At 39.7% G+C, this 22940-nt stretch overlaps 1 protein-coding gene across 2 annotated transcripts in view; it reads right to left on the reverse strand.

Annotated features, from left to right (window-relative positions):
* Positions 1 to 22940, reverse strand: part of MYLK4 (myosin light chain kinase family member 4) — a 79849-nt gene that overhangs the window by 11272 nt on the left and 45637 nt on the right. For both annotated transcript variants that reach the window (XM_026842522.1, XM_026842521.1), the window contains exons 3-7: positions 6204 to 6270; positions 5393 to 5702; positions 4542 to 4561; positions 1677 to 1782; positions 744 to 837 (exon numbers count right to left, since the gene is read on the reverse strand). In XM_026842522.1, coding sequence (XP_026698323.1) covers positions 744 to 837; positions 1677 to 1782; positions 4542 to 4561; positions 5393 to 5702; positions 6204 to 6270 — 597 coding nt within the window. The remainder of the gene's footprint in view (positions 1 to 743; positions 838 to 1676; positions 1783 to 4541; positions 4562 to 5392; positions 5703 to 6203; positions 6271 to 22940) is intronic.

The following is a 22940-nucleotide window of genomic DNA, read 5'->3' on the forward strand; positions in this document are numbered from 1 at the left end:
CTTTGCAGACAGGGGAGAGAGACTAGTACCTCCACTCAGCCCAACTATTTTAGACATGCAGTTTAGTATGGGCTGGGTACCGGTCTCTCTCCATTGACTATAAGGGGATTTTGGTGATCTGCTTGGCCACAGCTATACCTTAGCAACCCCAGTTAGCTGAGACAAATCCCACCATTAAATGCCATTAATGACACCGCTGTCACACAAAGGATGCTATGAATGTCTTTCTTGTGAAAGCAAGCCCCAGATGGCCATGAGGTTTGCAAAATAGGCCAGACTAATTCTTCTCATCTGTGTTTGTGTTGACATCAGGAGCCTAGATCATGCCTGTTATCAGCATCCCTCACAGTGACATCAAGTAATTGCAGTAAAGGCTACAGTGTGCTTGGGAGAGAATACACTGTGTCACAGGCCAGACAAATCTTTTTACCATTAAAGAAAATACTAATAGAATTAACAGCAGAAAACAAAAAAAGAAAAGCCAAAGAAATAAAAAGAGCTGATAAGAAAGTTGGAAAAATTGAGATTTTTTTTTTTTTTAAAAAAAAGAGAAAATCCCAAAAGAGGACTTCAGTGAGTTACTAGAAGTTCTGGAGGAGAAGGAAAATAGAAATAAAGCCAATGGCAATCCAGAAGGTCCTATAAGTGTGATGGCTTGTGAGCCACTTTGCCATGGTCTGTTGTGTAGCTGAAGAACACTGTGGGATCCATTGGGGAATAAAAGACTAATATCATTTACCAACCTTTTGTTTAGGACCTTTTGCTTTTATAATTTTGGCTGCTAGCTTGAGACCTGTTGCTTTCTCTTCACATTTGTGCACTTGACCAAATCGTCCTCTAGGGAGAAAAAGGAGAAAAAAAAAATCATCCAGTGGTACATGTGTCAGCCTTGAATGTAAACCAGGTTATAAACAACAGAAATCCTCTCCCTACTGGGTTCCATTTCAATTGCTCTATTGATGCTATTTTGTTGTGTAGATTAGACTTGCTACTACTCATTTAGGCACACCAAAATCACACACTGTTCTAGCTGATATCCCACTTGTATGATTCACTTCACTCACCTCATAACATGTAATGACTAATCCCACAGGAGTCAACATACTGTAAGGATAACAAATCACTTAGGTGTGAAATCTGCTCCTCTCCATCTCATCATTTTCCTCCAAGGGAGGGTTGCAATTTCATAATGAAACAAAGCCTTGCCCAAGACCATGCTGCCATCAGAAATTACAATATCACTCTCTCCTAAACATAAGAGATCAGGTAACTACATGGCCTGTAACTCCTGACCTATCTGAAAACATACATGTGTTTTCAGGGATGGGACCCACTGAGAGAAAGAAGGCTACAACATGCCTCTACATCCTGCTGGCTGCAATGTGAGGTAAAGTATTACAGCATCCTAGGAGCCCTGTCATAAATGCTGAGGGCAGCTGGCTGACCTAGAACGATACCAAATAACAAGCCAAGTCTGCTGGTGCCAAATCTTAAGCCAAAATTCAGTCACACAGTAAAATCAGCCTCCTGTTTTCATCCCTCTCTAAAGCACTGTTAGAGCTTAGACTTTCATGACTTCGGCTCTAGTGAGGCATGTTGCTTCCATTCACCTCCTGGAGTGCTTGGCTGTAAATTTGTGCCTTGCTTTCCGTGTTGATTGGGTTCACCTGACTTACCCTCCCAGGATTTCATTCTCGCTGACATTATAATAACTGCTGATCCCCACCCTTTTGGCTGAGACAATCCGGTGATCAAACGGTGCTGGTGGAGTAGGACTATTATCTACAAAAGACAAAACAGACAGATAACATATGAGTGGTCACATGCAGTGGTTGTCTATCTCATATTTTAGTCCCTCTTTTGCTCATTTAAGAACTAAATACATCTACTGTAAATTTTATAGCTAGGTCTTTCTCTGTCATTTAAGAAGGGTTTATTCCAGGAGCTCTGGCTCAGAAAACAGGGTGCTGTTGGGGACCCACACTACTAAGACAAAGACTCCTTTATTAGGTTAGCATCTCTGCACAACAGCAACAAGAGGCAAAGGGAAGACCACTAGACTAAACCAGTGTAGCTTACTGCCCACAAAGGGCCTCAGCAATTTGTTTGGAAGAGATTCAGCTTTTCCTCTGATTTATTTTTTCCTCAGAGACTGTTAATAGGTGAGTAAGTACTGTAACTCTCCAGTGGGGTATGAAGAGAGACTGAGTTCTCCTCTAGGCCCAGCTAGAAGAGGCTATTTCCCAGCTTTTGCTGTTCATAGTGAAGAATCCCCTTCTCTACTGATGAACACAACTTGTCATTCTCCACAGTGTGGTCATCTCCGTTAAAGATCACAGTCAGAGCTTGTGCACATGAAGGAGTTTCACCCTGGAAGGCAGCACCTGGGATTTCCAGCATGGCTCAGGACCTGGTGTGGTAGGACACATGGTAACTGTCACATGCTGCTCTGAAGAATTTTTGTCCTTAAAAAAAGATGGCAGACAAAAGGTAAAAAGGGGCACAGAGAAGGGATGGGTTCCCAACATCACACTGCAGCAGGTAAGGAGTTTCGGCACAAACACAAGTCTGTGGTTTTATTGTCTGGACCTCCACATGCTGGACCATTCTGCCGTCCTCATGCCAAAATCGCTGCTGGAGAACAGCCCTGCATGCCTAATTTCTGTTTGGATTTTTTGCAGGGTGTTGCGACTTCAATTTCATACCCACGTTGTTTTTCATTTGATTGATATTCCCGAGAGTGACCTTTGGCTGACCAAGGTGACAAATACTTCTTCAACTGGTTGGGAGGGCTAGAGCCCCAGCGTTTCAACATGAGCTCTCTGGTTTGGAATGCCGGCTCCCTTTTGTGTGAGGCTTGTTGAGCAATTTTAAAACCGTTCATTACTCCAGTGAAAATGATTAAAAACACAAACAAAAAAAAACCCATGACAGCATGTAGCTGGCAGGAACATTCTGGTCATTAATGTAGCAGTAGATTGTCCTTATTCACAGTGAATGTCCATTTTTCCAGGACACCAGCTGTGTACCTAGATTTTTTTTTTGACAGTGTTAATAACTTACATGGTCAGGAAGTTAGTTCATGGTCAAGGAATTGTGAAAAGCTGGGGCTTCTGGAACTTTGCCACCTACTTGGGATTCTGCAGAGTTTGAATTGCATGCCCTTAAGTATGGGCCTTTGCGTGTTACCAAGCCCTACAAAATGCCAAAAAAACCTCTACCCTAAAGGCAAGATTTGACTCTAACAACACAAACTCCAAGGGCCCCAGTAAGTAAGAGACAGAAGAAAATGTCTTTCTGAAAGCTCAGTTCCCAAATGTTACCAAACTTTGGGCAAGGAAGAGTTCTTTTAAAGAGGCCAGAGCATCTATTTAAAACTGTGCCCAAGTTTTATCCTTCAAAACTTTTCAAGTGACAGACCCCCTAATTTTCCTGCACACCAGAGGGGATTTCTCCCTATTCAAGAACAACCTGCCATTACAAATCAAAGATGCTCCAAGAGCATTAATCTTAATGTCATCCCTAAAAATCTGCCAGAGCTCAGGACAGGTTATGGAGTTTAAAGTTTTAGTACACTATCTCCTGTTTTCTGCTATAAGAGCCTAGCACAAACATTTAGTAATTGTTTCCCTTTCCCACTCTACCCCCATTCCCAAAGCAAATCAATTAATTCTGAGTCCTATGCATGCACATGCACACATATATATCTTCAAATCTTTCAGGCCATCCTCTCATGTGCCATCATTTCATACAAAGGGATAGGCACTGAAATTCTCAAGCTGGAGGTCTAATATTAGACAACTCTGCCTCACCCCAGTAAACATTGCTTCAGAATTCAGTGCCTGAGCACCATTTATCTGACTGTTCAACAGCATCAGTCAGGCTTCCACACAAAAATTGGTATTTCATTATTTTATAGGCTGCAGTTGTTCTCACTTCAGATCGCAATGATACAAATACAAGTAAACTGGTTTTGCAGGCTACATCCAGAGCATTGCAGATTCTGTATTAACACATGTTCTCAGCACTTCCACAGGTCCATCAGTTTTGCCACACATGATATAATTTCTCCTAACACTCCACATTTAGGAGTTTTAGCTCTGTTGTTAAACCAAGAGTTCAAGAGGGTAGTATTAGTGGAGTAAGTTTGGCAGAAGCAAATTAGTTGCGACTAATTTCTGCCAGAACAAAAGCCTCCAAGATGGAACCGTGCTATTTCCCATCAGCTTGGAATGTGGCCCACAAACTACCACACACACCATTTCCCCCCACTAATTACAGTCATAAAATTCTTCTCTTCTATGGATGTCTTTCTGTGATTGTACTGTAATAACAGTGGAATCAAATGCTTTGCCTTTAGGAATACTTCCTGTAAGAGCTTTTTTTTAAAGTTTTACATATGCTATCAGCACTCTCTGCTTGTAGCCTGCTCTTTTTGTTGTCATCTTTGATCAGGCCTTCATCATTCATTCGATGCTTACTGCTACCACTATGCTCAAATAGGCAGGTCTGCTCAGTGACTGAACTATAATTTACTGTACCTTTTTCACAGCCTTTACACCTGCAAGGACAAAACATGGCATTAGAGTATGGTACACTTAAAGCAAAGCAAATTTAGAAACAAGGGTGAAAAATGCCTACACATATATTGCATTCAAATAATATTGTGTTATTTTGCTTCATGGTGTAAAATAAACTGATTTAATATTCACTTTGAGAAATAAAAAATGACCCCTAAATTAATCATGACAGCAAAATGTTTCTCCGTTACTGAAATCCTCATCTGAGTTCTTCTAAATTTAACATTTGGCTATCAGTGTCATCTTTAAAGCAATGGGATGGCATTGGGATTTCACTCTGTTCATATAGGTTCCCAAAAGTTAAACTGGTTTATCCCTGATGGGCTATATATTAGTGCAGCAGAGAAAGAATTACAGTAAACAAGTTTATCAGTTTAATTGTCTGGGCAGTTTCACAGTTTTATGTTATCACTTTAGTTACTACATTTTGCAGTAACTTAATTCCCAATTGGTACATAGCCTAATCTAACCTTAATTTTGCTCACAGGTTAAATGATGCTGCAAATATATAAACATAACAATGGGAGAATTCTTCTCAGAGATGAAGAGCAGCCTAACATAATCCCCAGGTTCCTAAACCATTTCCCAAGCAAATAACCAAAGAACACTGCTAGTACTGTGTACAGTAGATTGTTTGCCTGTGTTTTTTAAGGTATAATTTCAGTTTAGAGCTCAGATAAAGATATAAACTCATTTTACACTTTTCTATTGGGCTGGATTTTCACTATTTATATTAACCAGACACTTTGAAACTTGAACTACACATTTTTCTAAAGCATAGGTCTCTTAAGAACATGTAGTCTGAGCTTTACCTTCCCTCTGGTGCCTCTTGATCTTGGCTTTGTTCTGCCGCATCTTCATTTTGTGAAGGAGATTGACAAGCATCATGAACAGCACCTTCTTCTTGCTGCTTTTCTGTAGTGAAGGATTTCTGAACAGAGCTTCTCCTGTATTTGTAAGAGCTTTCAAAAGCCAAACTTTCTCCTTTGTCTTCTTGCCCTTCTGTATGAAATTTGGGAGAATCCATTTGAAGCAGAACAGAACTTTCCCTCTCGGCATTTTCCTTGTTGAGCTTATCAACTTCTTCCGGAGAGCAGGACTGGCTCTTCTGGATGGCTTCCTCTGTAAAGAAACAGATTACCAAGGAATCTGTCAGTAATCCTCCAACAGTCAGTAACAATATTAAACCAGGATTGCACACTTAGCATAACTTCTGTTGCATTTTGAACTAGGTACTTGCTTTCACATTTTCAAGGTCAGTATAAATGTCTCCTAAGGAAGACCAGACTATTTCTTTAAACAGGGATATCATGGGTCACAAACTCTTCTTTTCAGACACTGCACTGGAAAACATTTTTCTCACTCAAATTTATTGTCATCCAAGTCAAGATTAATAAACTCCTCATGCAAAGAACTTTTCTGAGCAGTTTGCCACCATGTGCACAGGTATGGGAAAAGTGGGTTGATGCTTCTTGGACAATTCTCACTCATGCTGATAACCACATATGTAACCCAATTAACTTCACTGGAGCTGCTCAGGAGAGTAATGGCTATTTCTCTGCAGTGTTACCCTTAGGCACTAGCAACCGATTAGGAAAAAATAAAAAATAAAAAAATTCTAACCTGCTGAATCTGGTGGCTTCTTCTCTTTTGTTCCCGTCACATTCAAATGTGACTTTTCTTTGATGACCTGAGGAGAAGGCAATTGATGTATTAGTATATACAGTGTTCTTGTTGCATTGTTCCTCATTAAATTTCAGCCTTATTTTTTTGGTCAAATCCAAGCACTCTGTGTTCTAACTTATGATCTTCCAATAAATGACGGTCCTTATTTTAATCACTACCAAGCTGATCAGATTGGCACCAGTGTAAAGCAAGACAAATGATTTCACTGTAACCAACATCAAGTGCTGGCATAAACATAGCACAGAAAAGATCAGGATTGAGGCTCAGGGACTAAAAAAAAAAAAAATCCAGAAATGAGCTGTTGCCCTGCACTAGCCTTTGCTGTTAAAAACTAGGTTAGTTAAACCAAAGCTAGGAATATTTAATATTCTAGTAAAAAGTTCAGTAACAGTCTTACTGATAGATTTCAAAAAGTTTTTTGCTCTTAATCAACATCTGGTAACAGCATTTTTAATGATCCAATAATTTATTACAGGGTGACTGAAACAGTTACCAGGAATTGGAGTGTGTAAACCGTAATGTCAGCTTTGTAGCTTTCTCTTATCTACATTTTACAATGCTACAGTGACATCTAGAGGTACTTTGTACCAGGCCAGCTCCTCATAAAAACTGTTATTACTGTTACCTTTATGGCTATTTACTCATATTCCTATGCCATTTGCTCAATGTGTTTTTTCATCAGCCACTCCTAGATTTGTAATAGGATGGTGAGCACAGCTAGCCATGGTGTCTGCTGTTGCTCAGTGCTTCTTTTTCACCTGCCACCTTCTTCTCACAGTACAATGAAATTGGCACTATCGTTATTAGTAACATCCACAGGTATGAAAAGTGCAAATACCTCCTAGTATTTTCCAGAAAGACTACTTTTGGTCTCTGAGCTACCAGCTGAAGCAGCATAATGCATATTTCAACAAAATATACAGGGCCAAACACTTAATTTTGAGTGTCTTAATCATGTAAGCAGTCCTACTGGTTTTGCATATTGTACTCTAGGCATGAATCAGTCTTATTACTAAACATTTGTTCTGTTAAGACCTCTGCATTTTTTTATGTTTGTTGTTGTTGTTGTTGTTGTTCTAATTTCATTAGGCTATATAGAAAATAGGCATGAAATTACAGCAATGTGTATTCGCTATAACAGAGTTCAAGGGAAAGGAAACTTCATGAGAAGCAAAAAAAAAAAAAGTTGAGAAAAACGATGAAACTGCATGAAAGGATTTCAGCAGGACTTGTACAGAAAATCTTGATCTGCAAGGGACAAAGAAGCTGTAATATGAGCATAAGAACTGAGACTGACGGCTATCTGGGATGCAGTTGGTCCTAGGAAGTTGCAAGCCACAAAATGAAAAAGGCCTAAATACAACTAGGTAAGTGCCCTTGAAATATAAATTGAACCCTTGTTAACATGGAACTTAAATATAAATGTTATGATTCCGGATGGATCACAGGGAAACAACCAATGCTCATTCTGTTTTTTTAATGGTGAAAAGTACTAAAAGAAGTAGGGAAAAGCCTCAAACATTCATTCTGAAATGTGACCGCAATTAGTAATGCACTTGGATTCCTGTAAGTATGTCAACCTCACCGTACCACTGTGGACATCAGCTCTGATCAAATACAGTCAGCTGAGCAAATAGCCAGAGAAACAGCCTCCAAGTTCTTTGATGCATGGGGCCAGATTTCACTTCTGCATTCAGAATTAATTGCAGGCACAGAACGCTTCCTACTGAACATTGCTGTAGTTTGCAGGTGGGAAATACAGAAGCCAGCTTTTGAAAATCTGTCCAGTGGAAGGAACACTGGACGATACTGAATATCTGAAACTGCCAGGGTGTTACATAAATTACTACATTGTTTATTCAAGCATAATTTCTGATCTCTTACATTTTAACAGCAGACGAAGAGCTCATACCAATTTAAACAAGGAAAAAAATACAAAAGGAAACATTTACTGGTATCCTTCAGAATCAATAAATGTAGCTATTTATTTGCAATAAATATAGGGTCAATAGTGCACTAGAACAAGAAATACAAATACAAGGACCAGATAGTGGACTAGCTGTAGACATATAAGTAGTCTATACATGAGCATCCCGGGTTTCTCCATGTTTTGCTATTTGTAGCAACATGGGTCTTCAACTTGCCAAATCTTGACCCAGCAGTAAAAACATGAATTTTTCTTCATTATTTCTTCCCTGTAAAGGGTAGGGTTGCACCAGGTTCTCTGGATCTGACAGAAGCCAATGCATCCCTCCCAGCCTGGCCACAGGAGCTACAAAGACGTCCTTGTAGTTTGTCAGGGGCACACGTGCCCGCGGCGTCCAACCCCAGGCAGTTGGGCCAGCTGCACAGGCCGTGAGCACCCAAGGCCTTCGTGCTCTTCTGAAATTCTCATCCAAAAGGTGTGGTGGTTTGTTAATGGCATCCATCTCACCCAATTACTCTTCATAACACTCCTCTTTCTTCTGTCTGTTAGCAGCGCTTTCTTAAGGGTCTTTTTAACTTAATCCCTAATGGGATTTTATTTACTTATGTATTATTCTTCCTGAATGTTAGAGACACATGAATTTTTCCAGTCTGTAATTTCTAAAATTATAGGAATCAGTATTTCTTAGTGGAAATTATGCCTCTACCTTATTTTTTCCCCTTTCCTTAATGACTTGAATATGCACAATGAGGTTAATGGCACTACAGTCATTTTCCCTATTCATAAAAGCCAAAAAACTTTCAATGAAGTTTTCATTTTAATTCCACAAAAGGTTAAATATGAAAGGTTGCATTGTGACTCTGCACCAAAGCCAAAAGGTGTCTGTACCTACACAAGTTGGTATTGTGTCTTCAAAAATACATTTTCCAGACTTAAATATATTCTTTCATACAGAGTATTGCTAGACCCTAAGTAATAGAGACAGAATAAAAGTCCACATGATGATAACAGAATAATGTGAGATACTCCAGAGACTGAAACTTCAGTGTAGACCAATGGAAAAAAAAAAAAACACACTTTTGGAAATTACTGAAACTGACTTTACAAAGCTGCAGAAATTAAGCAATAAGCAATTATATATATAATATATTTTAACAGAATTTTCAAATGTAGCAAGAAATTAATGTTTTTTATAGACATCTGACTCCTTTTTAATGAGCTGTACTTAGCTAAATTCCTTCTTTATACTGTGGCAGTTCTACCCTTGGAATGTTTTCCTAGCTAACTTTCAAATTTTTTTTATTCACCTAATAAAACTCTTTGATTTTTTTTTTCCTACTGCAAACATTTTTGTAATGAATGGCCTCATGAAGCAGACCCAACCTTTTAGTTAGAGGTCCTTTATCACCCCATCACATTTCATTTTATGTCAAGACATTATTCTCCACTTCAATCAGCCAATTCCAAGGCTCAAAACTTTGCACATGCCTAAATCACGTTTCTTACTTGGTGTCTCTTTCTCATGTTCTTAAGATTCTTTATAGAGTTTTATTATGGCAAGGTATCCTGGTTTTGTGTGAGACCTGATCATCATCCATTTATTAACATGGTTATGTTACTTGAGCTTTGCAATGAATTCCTTTCACTACCAGTCAGAAATCAGCCACAGGCTTTGCCACCTGAGCATGGTGCTGTGTACGGTCCCAGTATCTCCACATGGGTACACAGGAGAATGCATCACATACGACAGAGACCTTGGGGCAACAACATGTGTGGTGATGCCTCCTGTGCTATCCCCCAAAGCTGGAAACCAACTTCTTCCCTTTTGTGCTCCTCTTCAATACACACCCTTTTTTCCCCCCAGCAATGTAAAATATTCAGTGAATGTATTTCTGATACAAACTTATAAATGACACAAAATGTACACATGGGAATTCTGCTTTTATTGGAAGGCAGTACATCTGCTTCCAAGTCATTATTGCTACACTACACAAACTGCTGGCACCTTCAGACAGATTTGGTCTCTTGTGATCTTTATAGAGCACCTTGAACTAGATAAATTTTTCTTCTGTATAAACAGAATGCAAGTTGCAAATATATTTTAATTGCACACAAAAATAACCTTTGAGCCATGAGAATCATGAGTGCCCCAATAGGAAATACAAGAGAATTTCAATGTGACCTTCTGCCTTGAAAATACGTTGATGCATGAAGACTCATACTAAATACTGAAAAATCTCTGGAAATAACAACATCTTAGGTGAGAAGCTGAAGACCGGTGAAGCCAAAGCCTTGTCCATTTCCCATTTCAGTTTGCTGACTTCCCACCAGCTGCACTGGAGAAGCAGTTTCAAATGGATGTTTCCTCCTGCCAGGCCATTCTTCTCAAAATAGAATCTTACACTGAAGTGTAGAAAAGGCTTTCATGAAACCAGGCTCCTGACAGAGCCCATGGCCTCAAGCGTGTCATTTGCTATGGTGAAGACATGGCATACTGCAGTAACAGTAACAGATTGCTTTTGCCTTGAAGTCTAATCACTGTCAGGATCAGGCATAAGATCTTTGGAGGTAGATTTTTTAACTCCAATTGATTAATTTTAATGTCTCTGGAATACATGGAGGCCTGTAATAATGACCAACAAATCTGAGGCTACCAATCTACCTCTTAAGACCAGAGCATTCAGCATTGCCTCTCTTTGACTTTCACTACATCTGGGAAACTAAGTCAATCTGTTGCTAACACTTTTGGGTTTCTGAACAAATCAGGGGCAACATCAGGCAAGCACAACCACTGGAGACTTGGCTGATTTTCTTACCAACGTAACAGACAGCCTCACATCTACCGCTTCTCTGTACAGCTCAATGTCCTCACATGTGTGATGACTGACAGGGTCCCATGTGTTTCACAAGTGCACGTGTGCCTCATATGCACCTGTGCTGTAACTCCAAAATTTTCTGGGTGCTATTCTACACATTTTCCCCATTGCCATTAAATGGTTCATCCTCTAAAGTAGGCTCCACTATTGTCACAATGTGAGAGAGAAAGAAAAAAAACCCATCTTGAAAGACAAATCAGTGGCAGATCTTTTTAACCATGGGCATAAACTACCCATCTGTCAAACCACTTAGGCAATTTTTTTGCTATAATATCAGTTAAGTGGCCTCACTTAAGAGAATTTCTCAGCTTTACTAACTTATCTGAGCTAAGCATGCAATGATATGAATGGCAAATATCTTCAGACTTCCTGAACCACACTTCCTAAGCTGCTTTTGGGAAATCACACTGTTGGGAGATTTCCAAAGGGTTACGAACTTCAGAAATCATCCCCTACAGCTTTGATGACTCACTCTGGATTACAGAAATGTGGGTTTCCTAATAACACACTTCACTTAACAAGAAGGGAGTTTGGGTGGAGGGATCTCTTTATTCCCCCTTTATAGACAGATCATCTCCTGTGGCACCCCACCATGCAGTCAGCACAGTGAATGGAATGTGGTGGGACGCCTCACAGGCTCTGCTGGAGCTGCTGCCCAGCCAGCCATCACTGCTCCTCCTCACTGGCACATCTGTGCACAAAAAACAGGGTGCTGCCAGGATGGCACCAAATTAAATGTGTTTCAGAGTGGCTACTCTTATCATCAAGTCAGCGTGGTGGAGACCCCACATTTAATTGTAAGGGTATTCTCCTATCAGAGGAGTCATTCAAGCATGATACCCTTACTTCTGACAGGAGCTGAGAGGAGTCCTCACCTGAAAACTGACTAAATGGCTAGGATCTCTGAGGACAAAAGGTGGATTTTTAGATGACTGCAGTGGGCAAAGACCTCTTGCCTGAGCAAATCCCTCCTACCACTGTCTCACCTCTTTGAGGAATCTTCTGCTTTTACAGGACTGCTCTCTGATGATCCTCTGTCTTGCTCTCCTGCACTTACCAGTTGTCTCTTCACCTTCATCATGAGGTGTCCCTAGTTCTGTAAAGGAATTGTAATGGATTCCTAAAACTGTCACTGTAATACACAGGTGTTAATGTCACGAGCATAAGCCATCCAAGGTGGCATGCAGCTATTTAGGAATCAGCTGTGCCTGCTTTGATTCTACACATTCCTCCCAGTTGTAGAGAGCAAAACCACAACAGTGCCCAGGGCAGGATCCTACCCAGGGAACATTGTAGAGCAGAGAGAAAGTTCCAAGGCTAAATGAAAGCAAAATTAAACAGCATTCTGAACTGAAAGGGCATGAAAAACTTCCTATGGCTGTCAGTGAGAGAGACAATGGGGCAAACAAGATGAAAATGTCATCTGGGGAAAACATACCAGTTTTAAGGACAAAGTCAGAGAATTATAACTCATATATATTATAGCTCACTTAAAAACTGCAATACCTCTACCAAGAACATATTTAGGCAAAGGCATCAGTCCTGAGGGGAAGAAGAGCATTCTGAGTATAACAGCAGCTGAAGGCGTTGACTGACTGCATTGCCCAGGCAGCAGATAACCCATCTGCTGAGATCCTGCAGAAAGCCTCTACCCTCAAAACCACTGAGGACTGCAGAAACTCTTGCAGACAGATGAAAAAAAGAAAATGAAACAATTCCTGCCTATTTAATTGTAATATGAAAAATACAGAGAACACAGCCAATCTGGAGAGAATTTAAATAATGCATAAGGGACCCATTAGTTTTTGTAGTCAAAATGAAGGAATCAAAAGAACAGTTATAGACTGAGGCTGAATGGATCTTAAAACACATGTGGCAAAGAGCAGTTTCATTGCAGATTCCTGCTAAAGCAGCCAGTGAGTTGCAATTGCAGTGTGATACCTGCATGGGAGGGACTGAAGGTTAAACAGAAAGCACAGCTCCCACTGCTGGGGTGGTTTTAGTGTGGGAAACAGCCTCAAAGTGCTAATAGTTATTATCCTATGGCAAAGCCCGTAGAAATGGCAGGAAACCGAAGTTACAGCAACCTGCAGGCAATTGCAGAAAGTTCAACACTGCTTTATGATGTCAACAAAAGGGACTTTCTGACTCTCCAGGTGAGTATTTGCAGGTTAATAGTATAGAATCTCTAAACTGTTTAATTTGGAGGAAACAAGTATTATTTTACCTCCTTTCTCTGTAAGTGGAAGAAACAGGACTGAAAATGTAGTTACAGAGTCATTTTGCAACAGGATTATCACGGACTACTTAAAAAGGTGAATTTGAGGAAAACCTCAAGACTTTTAAAGACCCTTACTGTAGAACTGCTGATTTCCCTTGGTGGTAGTAGTGAGAAAATAACTTAAAACGACAAGTAATACATACTACTCCTCTCAGCCATGTGGTGATAGGGTCACGCTGCACTTGGTGGAAAACGGCTGAGAGACATTTGGCAGCACCGACAAAGCATGAAGTGTCTGCAGGCTACACAATATTGTAACTCCAACCCAAACCAGAAATAAACTAAACTCCTGTATGAGGCAGTGGAGGTATTTCAGGATAGCAGTAAAAGGCAGGAAAGCAGAAATTTTGCTTCAGAGGAGAGCAATCCCTGTATTTTGAAGAGCACAAAAAGTCCCTGTGGAGCCTGTGACTTGGAAACTGTTCCAGCTGCTTCTGAAGCCAGAAGAAAGATGACACACCCAGTTGCTTATCACCCCTTCTTTACCTCTCTCCCATTCTGGCTCTTCCCTCCCCATTGTTCTGCCTTTTTCACTGCTCTCTACTTAATCCAGTTCTGCAAAACAAGCCAGTTGTTAGGAAAAATTAAAAAACAATCCTACAATTAATAAAGCAAAGAGCAGCACCTCTCTAGAGAGGGAAGTGTGGGAAGGCAGGTGATTAAGCAGTATGTAAACATAATCCACTGCCTTATCCAGATGTATCCACGGCCACCTATTGCACCACCTACTAGCAATTAAGAATCACTGGATTATTTTGCAGAACCAGGCTGGGGACAGCCAAGTATTTATCAGAGAGCTCATGCATTAGACTAAGAGGTGGCATTTGCTAGTAGCTGGGATAGGGTGGATATCAAATAGGGACATCATCCAAAACATCTGACCATCTCCAACAGTGCACAGAAGTGGGTACAGTCCTGTATTAACTGTAGTGAATGGATCACCTTGCTCACAGCTGCAAGGAAACAGAATAGCATTGTGTATGTCTAAAGTGATTGAAGGGTTGCTCGGTGTTGCCATACAGAGTCCACCTAGGATAAAAGAGATGCTGGTCTTAGCCTGGCAGCCTGCACCTCTGCAGGGCCAGCATTGTTCAAAATAGTCATCACGTGGGGGCTAGAAAAAGTGATAATGATTGTGTTACCAGAAGCAAGGACTGATTTCTGCATAATCAGGTAGGCTTGTTCATTGCTATGCTACCAGGTATCAGTGGAACATTTCAGGTGTAAAACTTTGCAAGGGTGAGAGTTTCTCCCCTATTTCTCTATTCCTTTGCTTTTCTTTTTGCTTTTGTCACAATAATTTAAAACCTCATTTGTAAATCCAGTTTGAATATTGGCAGGCAGAGGCACAAGCAACCAACTCCACAGTGTCTCATGGACCAGTCTTTTCACTAACTTGCTCAGAGATGCTGTTCCTACCCCCTCACACAGAGGAGAGTCTGTTTGCCCTGAACACCAGTAAATACTGGCTCCTACTAAGCTGACAGCCAAGCTTTGCAGTCTCTGCTGAAGGATATCATACCGTGTTCCATTATTCTTAATGCAGGGCTGAATTCAAGTCTGTTTTTACTTAAATCCAAGATGACTGTGTGTTTACTAAAGCCAGCTGTTGTTCACAGGATAGCTTGTTAATTTTATGATGGTCCTTTACTAATAAATCAAACACACAGAGGGGAAGGTAATGACAAGCTAACATATGTATGCTATCTCATAAAACAAACAAATTATTAACAATGTAATAATATCACCAGCGTGATTCCAGACGTGCTTGTGCCGCCTTTCCTAAGCCCTCATACTAGACAAGCTCCTACCAAGTCCACTCAACATCGCTGAGAGTCTGCCTAAAAAGAAATGAAGCAGGGAGGGAATTACAAATGGAGCTGCTGTTGGAAAAAGACAGAGACTCCACTTGCCCCTCTCCTCTTTGAGTCCTTGTAGTAGGCTGCCTCTGTTTCCACCATGTTCAAGCCCCCCACCCTCCACTTCCAGGCCCGTCGTAGCTCTGAACTCTCCACTGGGCAACTGCACCTCCTGCCATCCTGGCTCCCCTTTAGCCTGCTGGGACTACGACCTCCTCCTCTGACCTGCCTCTTCCACAAAACCCACCAACTCACAAACTCACCAGCAAAGCCTGCATAGCCTCCTCCTTTCTCTTACCCTGCATTTCTAGCATGGAGAGCCTTGCACCTGGCCTCCAGGAGCTGCCAGTTCATTAAAAACCCAGACCTGATTCAGTTTATATTTATAAATAGTTTAGATTAATATGTAAATTCACTGATAGTGCTCTACCACAAAACTGCAGTAATCACGGCATTACAGAGATGGCCTGTGGGTCACATTACAATAAGGCTTTTCCAACAGATGTTTTCACTGATGTTTTGAAAAGCAAAAGAAGCCCTAAACTCAGATGCTCAAAATAAGTCATCTTTTCTCATCAAAGTAATCACACAATACAAGAAAACTCCTCTTTTGTTGAAACTCCTTTACTGAAACGAGTCCAACCTGATGTCCAAGAAGAGCCTGTAAAAAACATTTTTGTTGTCAGTCTCCTTTGGCAGGGCAGCAACTTTTCCCTTCAGTTAATGATGCTCTGGAAACAAGGCTGCACATTTTATATCCTTACATAGTGGCAGATCAGCCAGTTCAGCTGAGAGGAGCTTTACAAGATGCTGCTCTGCTGCTACTCAGCACTGACAGCTATTTTTATAGTTTCCTACGATGTCTCAAATGCTTCTTGTTTACCTGAGAAGTGGGGATGCCTAAGAGTAACAAAGCTGAAAAGCACCTGGTTTGCTGATCAAACCAGTCTCAGTAATATTGGGTTCTTCTTTCCTCAAGGAATTCCATTTCCAATAATACCATCACATGATGTTTTTCCTGCTCAAAAACTTCAGAAAAACAAACTCAAGAATTATTCTTTAAAAGATTTTTTTTTTTTTTTTTTTTTTTTTTTTTTTTTTTTTGGGGTGGGAAGTAAAGCAAAGCAGAAAAAAATATGAAAGGCAACCTTTTTGGTTCATTGTAGATTAATTAAATATCAACATAATTTGTCAGAAAAAATTCCTTAATTTTCTAATGCTATTGGGCTTCTTTACCAAACAAAGAATAGTCACACTACCTTACAAGAGCCTATTATAAGCAATGGAACCTTTCAAGAGAGTTTTGTGGTCTTTTAATCCGACCTGTAAAGAACACGATGAAACTCCCGTTACAGTGACACAGGCATGTTTTCCCCCGAGGAAGTTTACACAAGTCACAGCTCCAGTTACGGTAACCCTACCTCAGATCCCAGTTTAGAAGTTCCCCCTCCCCACCGATGTCAGCAGAAATACCAGATTGGAACAGCACACTTAAGATGTTCTTTGAAATAAAGGACATACATATGTACGTGCCCTGACCCAAGAAGGATTTTTACCAGTTTCATTAAGCTCTAGATCCCACTGCATGTAACACGGCTGCTGCAACTTGATTCCCCCAGATAATTATAAATCCAGAGAAGATCACAGTAAAATGTATGGCCAGGACCCAAGCCTCCTGAAGTCTGTGTCAATCTTTGTCACCTCTGGCAGTGACCCCTAGTTATGTTTTACAACTGTAAAGAAATAATTGGAGAAAAATGAAGTTATTTATCACTCAGTAGATTTTCTATAACCTTTTCACCGAAACTTGCTCAGTTTGTTCTAATACATTTTCAGAGCATATTAGTTCTTTTTTAAATGAATGAAACAAAAAAGCTAAACATAGAGCAGAACATATTCGTAACTTGCAATGATTCCTGGCAAGATGAAACACAAACCTGGGCTCACCTTTTCACTTTTCTTCTTGAGCAGGGCATCAGCTGTTGTCTCCGAGAAAATGTGCATCCTAAAAAGATGTCCAGATTCCTTTGTATAATCACTTGCCTTGCAAAGTTTACGTTTTTGAACATGGTGTTTTACACCTGAATTAAGAATTACTAATGTTTTAACCTTCTCAACCAGAGGCCCTACAAGCTTCTGTAGTCCAGAAACACTTTGTTCCAGTCCATCTAGTCTTTTAACCTGCCGCTCCGCATTCCTGTTTATATCAGAAAGAGATTTTTCCATTTTAAGGCAAAGCCTCTTCATTTCATTACTTCTCAGATTTTTCTTTCTTTCCATCCTTGATCCCGGTTCAGATGCTTCTGCCTTTACAATCTCAATGTCTTTTTCAATGCAACAGATTTCTTGGGAAACACTGTTAAGCTTCTTAAGGACATTGTCTTGCAGAGTCAACAGCTTATCTATTTTCTGTTCAAGGGAGGCAAACTTCATATCCATGATGTTAAAACTTTCAGATGTGCTGACATCACTGCTTGCAACATGAAGAATTTGGGGGGGTTCCATTCCATTATCAGGCCCTTGGTTTTGCAAAGTGTTTGGATCGAATATTTTGGCCAGGTTGTTGACCATAGACGTAGAAGAGCTCTGCCTGCTGGACGTGGTCATTTTGCTGGTTTGGGTAGGGGAAGGAAATGCTCTGATGATCAGCTGCTTGAGGACAATATCAGTTGCAAAGGCTTCCCATCCAGACTGCTCAGATATACAGCCAGGTTTGGCAACTCCAGCTCAACTAATTTATAAACTACTCTCATATATTTGACTAAAACAGAGGAAAGAGACACCCAAATTATTCAGGAAGAAAACCGCCTTTGATCCATTCTTTTTTTACATATAGATATCTATCTGTTTCTAAATGAAGTGAATATAGAGATGCACATCCTAAATGCACTCGGTTCAGTGACATCAGCCCAAGAAGGGACTGAACTATTCACACTCCAATGGAATTTGACAGCAAAAAGGCTACACGATACGTGAGAAGTGTCTAAGGACAGAGACACTTTGGCAGGGGTGTTGTTGCTTTTCAAAAGTCTAGTATGTAATGTGATCCCTGCTCTGAAAAAAATAAGGGCTGCTTGAAAAAATGTGGCTGCTTGAAATTACTACTATATCTTAAGTTGAGCTTTTCAGATGAAAACCTCTATTGCTTGAAAATACTGTTATGTCAGGCAGGAAGTCAATAGAGTTGTTAAAAACCAAATGCATTAAAGAAAGTAAAAGAAGAAGGAGCAATTAGAATGTAGATACTTGAAAAAATCAGAGGCCCTTTCTCTACCCTGTATTTCAGCTACCACGTAGCTAGCTCTTTATACACAGGCAATTGTCTTCATAGCCAGTATCTTCATTTACTTTCATATTTACTGAGCTTGTACTAATTTGCCACAAATGAAGAGGCTCTTATGTTTTACTATGATCTGGTCATACCAATTCCAAAATAAGAAGTTTGATAGACTCAGTTCTTTGCTTTCTTCGCCTGCTAGTAAAAGTCTCAAAACCAGCGATTAGCATTCATAACTCAAACAGTTTAAGTTTTGCTTTTGCAAAAGGCCTTATTTTCTTTCAGAAAGACAACATTGGGCAAAGAAGAAATGTCACGACTGGGAACAGGATTTCCCTAGCTGTAGGTCTGAACTGTTGAACATTTTTCATGCTGGTTAGAAAAATAAAAACAGAATTAAAAAGAAAGAATAAAACCAGAACTTTCCATCTCAAGTCAACTATATTCCACAAGAGCAAGAAGCATATCAGTATGGATCACCTTGATGAAGAAAGGCTGCTTCTGAAATACAAGGAAAAGGCTACCTTGAACAAATGACTGTCATAGATCGACGACACATAGGTCAGTCTGCACTTGTGTCATACCTCTCATAGAAATCAACATGTACATTCTACCAGCTGGTTGGAAAACAGCCGGACTGTTGCTCTACTCAAAGGATCAAGGGCTTTGTTTGTGATCCCAGTGAATTATTTGTTTTGCCAACCTCAGTTTCTCCATCCTTTAAATGAGGAGCATGAGGGATAATTAGGTAAAGCGCATAGTTCTGAACACTAAATAGCCTTTCAAAATTGCATCCGTTCACTAAATGAAGAATATGAAAGGTCTTGTTTTTATTTTTAGGTGCCCAAGATGTCTTTTAGAGTCAATCACTGAAGAACTTTTCAAAAGTTTCCAAAGGCATTCTCCCACAGTTATTTATGAATCAACACGCAGTCAGTGTTGATAAGCTAATTCAGGAGCTTGCTCTCCAGTTACCACAGGTTAATAAACGAATAAAGTTCCTTCGTACATTTGTCGCCTTCTGAGAGCAGCATGTTACTGTGAGTGAAAGGTGAACTGTATCCATGCATGACCCTAGAACATGGATGGAAATCTCTTCTTTACATAACAGACATCACCAAGAGCTGACCATCATGTGTTATTGTGCATACTATATTCACTGAGTGAATTGAGAAGGTTAAATGATTTTAAAATAGGAAATGGGATAGAAAAAAAGAAAAAAAAAAAAAGATTGGGAGTTCAGGGATCCCTATTTCATGGAAAGAATAATATACAGGACAGCACTTATAAAAAGAAAAGAATACCAAAGCAAAAAACATCATGTCGGTTCAAGCACAGAGAAGTTATGTTTGAACGCCTTTGCCTTCTTCCGTTCATCTCTGCTAGAAACATAAATTAAACCCTTCTGGCAGTTTCACATCTGTAGAAGCCCCTGTTAGACACAAACTTCCAGGAGAGGTGTCTGCATGTGTGTAAAATGGCCAGGGTTGAAGAGCCATTTATCTTGGATGAAACATCCCTGCAGGAGTTCACACTGAGCTTCCCCCCTGTCCCCCACACCTCCTGCACAAAAAAAAAGGTTAAAGGTTTGTTAGATTTTGCCACTCATCCAGCTAGGACTCCTGCTCTGGGGGATTTCGTAACGAAAGCCCGTCAGCCACAAGGATCCTCTCCAAAAGGAGTATTATTTTGTAAAAGCAAGGAAATGTTGTTTGTTTGTTTGTTTGTTTGTTTGTTTGTTTTTAAAAAAGGACATACAGATAGTAATGGTAAAATCATGTGTTATATTAGTGCACGCAGCCACATATGTTAAACACATATGTTAAACATTTAAATCTCTCCTAACAGTTACCCAGGGAAACATTATGTGACATACCTCAAACCAATACCATAAACACTATAAAAATTTTAAGCTCTGTGAGGTAAGATCCTATTATCAAGCATCACCTGTAAAGTCTTATTGATTTAATATTATGCCATGACATACAAAAATGCGAGACACTTTTAAAATGTAGAAAGCAAACTACAAAAATGCTTCATTAAAAACTCATCAGTATGTGTTAGCAGTTCTGTCTGAAGTTGAAGTGAACTGAAAGAACTGTTGTGTAGTGGCTAGAAAAGAGGAATAAATGAAAGAAAGCTAACATTGCTTGCTTTCTGGGCTTAGAAAGCTCTTGCCAGTAACATCTTCACAGCTGGGAATCTGTGATCCCTGCCTCTTGTTCTGTGAACTGGAAATATACTTACATATTCAGGTACCTTTCAAGAGTTCAGTGAGAATGAATTACTTAAGGGAAAGTCTTCTGTAAAAAATAGTATTATTTTAGGTATTTGAACATTTCTTTGTGTAGTGAATTATTACCACAGGCACTTTACAAAATTCAGTAATATTATATGTAAATACATTGAGATATTTTTAATAACTGAAACTTGAATGCACTTTTCCTAGTCACTGAAAGAATCTCTTAGCAACTGTACCTATCATTAATGCACAAAATAAGCTCATATAACAGTTTTATCTTCATCTCAGAAATTTTAGTGATGACTGGTCATTGGATTTGCCCAGTACCAAAACTGCTAAAAAGTCTGTTGGAGATTAAGGGTATGAGCCGCAGCAATGGTTACCCTTCATTATTTGAAAGCAAAGAAACTCAACTGACAGAAAACTGAGAGAAAACTTTATTTTCTGTAGAAAGAAAACAATTCCAATAGTTTTGAAAATGACACAATTCTCCATATGCCTAACATTGCCTAATACTGCGTTTCAGAATATTAACACTAAGCCACTGCACCACGTCAGTGACAATATCAGCCCAAAGGCTGACAATGAACCCTGGGAATTTTTGCACACAGGTGTAATAAATACCTGCACTATACCACATACTGGTAATCAATTGTGAAAATCGATGGTTTAATAATCTGCCAAAAGAGTTTGATTTCTTCCATACAATTTCTATTTTGTTGAATTCTTTTAAGTGGCTTTTATATAAAAAAAATAATCTGTATTTCCTTTTTATTTCAAGTTCAGTTGAAAAGGCCTTAAAGCAGCATATGGAATTTTCAAAGTGTAGAGGCATCTAAAATTTGGAAGAAATAGCAATGAAGTTGCAATGGATAAATAATACATTTTTGAGTCTGTAAGAGATGTGATAAAACTCAGTACTTCATACAGACATAGATAAAGGGGCTACAGTTGAAGACTGGACAGGCTAGAGAAGTAAAGTCTTCCTTTTGCTTTCTCTCTTCAACTCAAACTGTGGTCAGTGTTACTTTCTCTGCACACAAAAACATGGAAAGCTGGCTAGCATTACAAAATCATCTTAGACAAGTCTGTTTGCTACCCCAGCTCTGATAGCTGTCTGCTTCTGAACAGCAAGCCTCTGATTCAAAGATGCCTAGACCAAGCTTTTAGCACATTCTGACCCAAAGCCTGTGAAGGACAGGAAGACCTCTAGTTCCACAGTATTTGGATGTCAGTCTCATAGGTATCAGAGAAAAACATCTTTAAAAAAATTATCATAGCCCAAAACATCCAAACAGTCTCTAATCAGTAAAAAGAGGTAATACTTGCTTTTTGAAATTTCACATGGTAGCTTATCAGTGCAAAGAAAGCCTGCATTTTGTTTTTAAAAGTTAATGGCTTAGTTTTCACCAACCCTTGGTCCTCTGACCATACTTCTGAGATGTTAACTACCCTGCCTTACCTTATCTTTTTCTACTGGACCCACATTAAAAGGAGCTTTCCTCCCCCTCCCCGATTTTTTAGCCTGAGTCTTTTCAGTTTAGTTCAGTTCAGTTCTTCATATTTCCTAACCATTAAAGACCCAGACAGAGCACCTCGTAAATTTACAGCTGCTGGCATCAAACATTATAAACAAGAGCACAAGTGGAAATGTTTGAGTTATAGAGTCTTATTCCAACTTTCTTGAGCTGTAAGCTTTGTACTGGAATATGCTGCATTTCGTGGAAGACTGCTATCGCTGAAATTTATCTGGAGAACACAGTACCATGTTCATCAATCTCAGGCCATTCTAGACAAGATATCTCTAAAACTCCCATGTCCAGTTTGATATTTTATTGCTGTGGAGGCTTGGGGTGGTTTTCCCCCAGAAATAACATGGGGCCACCCTCCATGCATGAGTTTGCAGCACGTGTGTGACGCACACTCCACATTCCAGTCATTGCTCACTCATACGTGTAAGCAGCATATGTTCTCCTGACATTTCTGTACCTACGTCCTGGCAAGGATCAGGTTTGCATAGGGTATATATTAAGGGCAGGGAGGGAAGTGTGAACGATTAGCTCTGACTTACAAATGGTAGTTTAGACTGGGCCACTGTGACCTCTACCTTTGGGGAAAAAAAAAAAAAAAAAAGAAGACATTATAAAACAACCTCCCTTGATCACTCAGAGATGCATTATGTGAAATTTTATGCAATATAGGTAAGAGTGGA

This window comes from Athene cunicularia, assembly GCF_003259725.1.
Source record: "Athene cunicularia isolate RWA chromosome 2 unlocalized genomic scaffold, athCun1 chr2_part1, whole genome shotgun sequence".
NCBI lineage: Eukaryota > Metazoa > Chordata > Aves > Strigiformes > Strigidae > Athene > Athene cunicularia.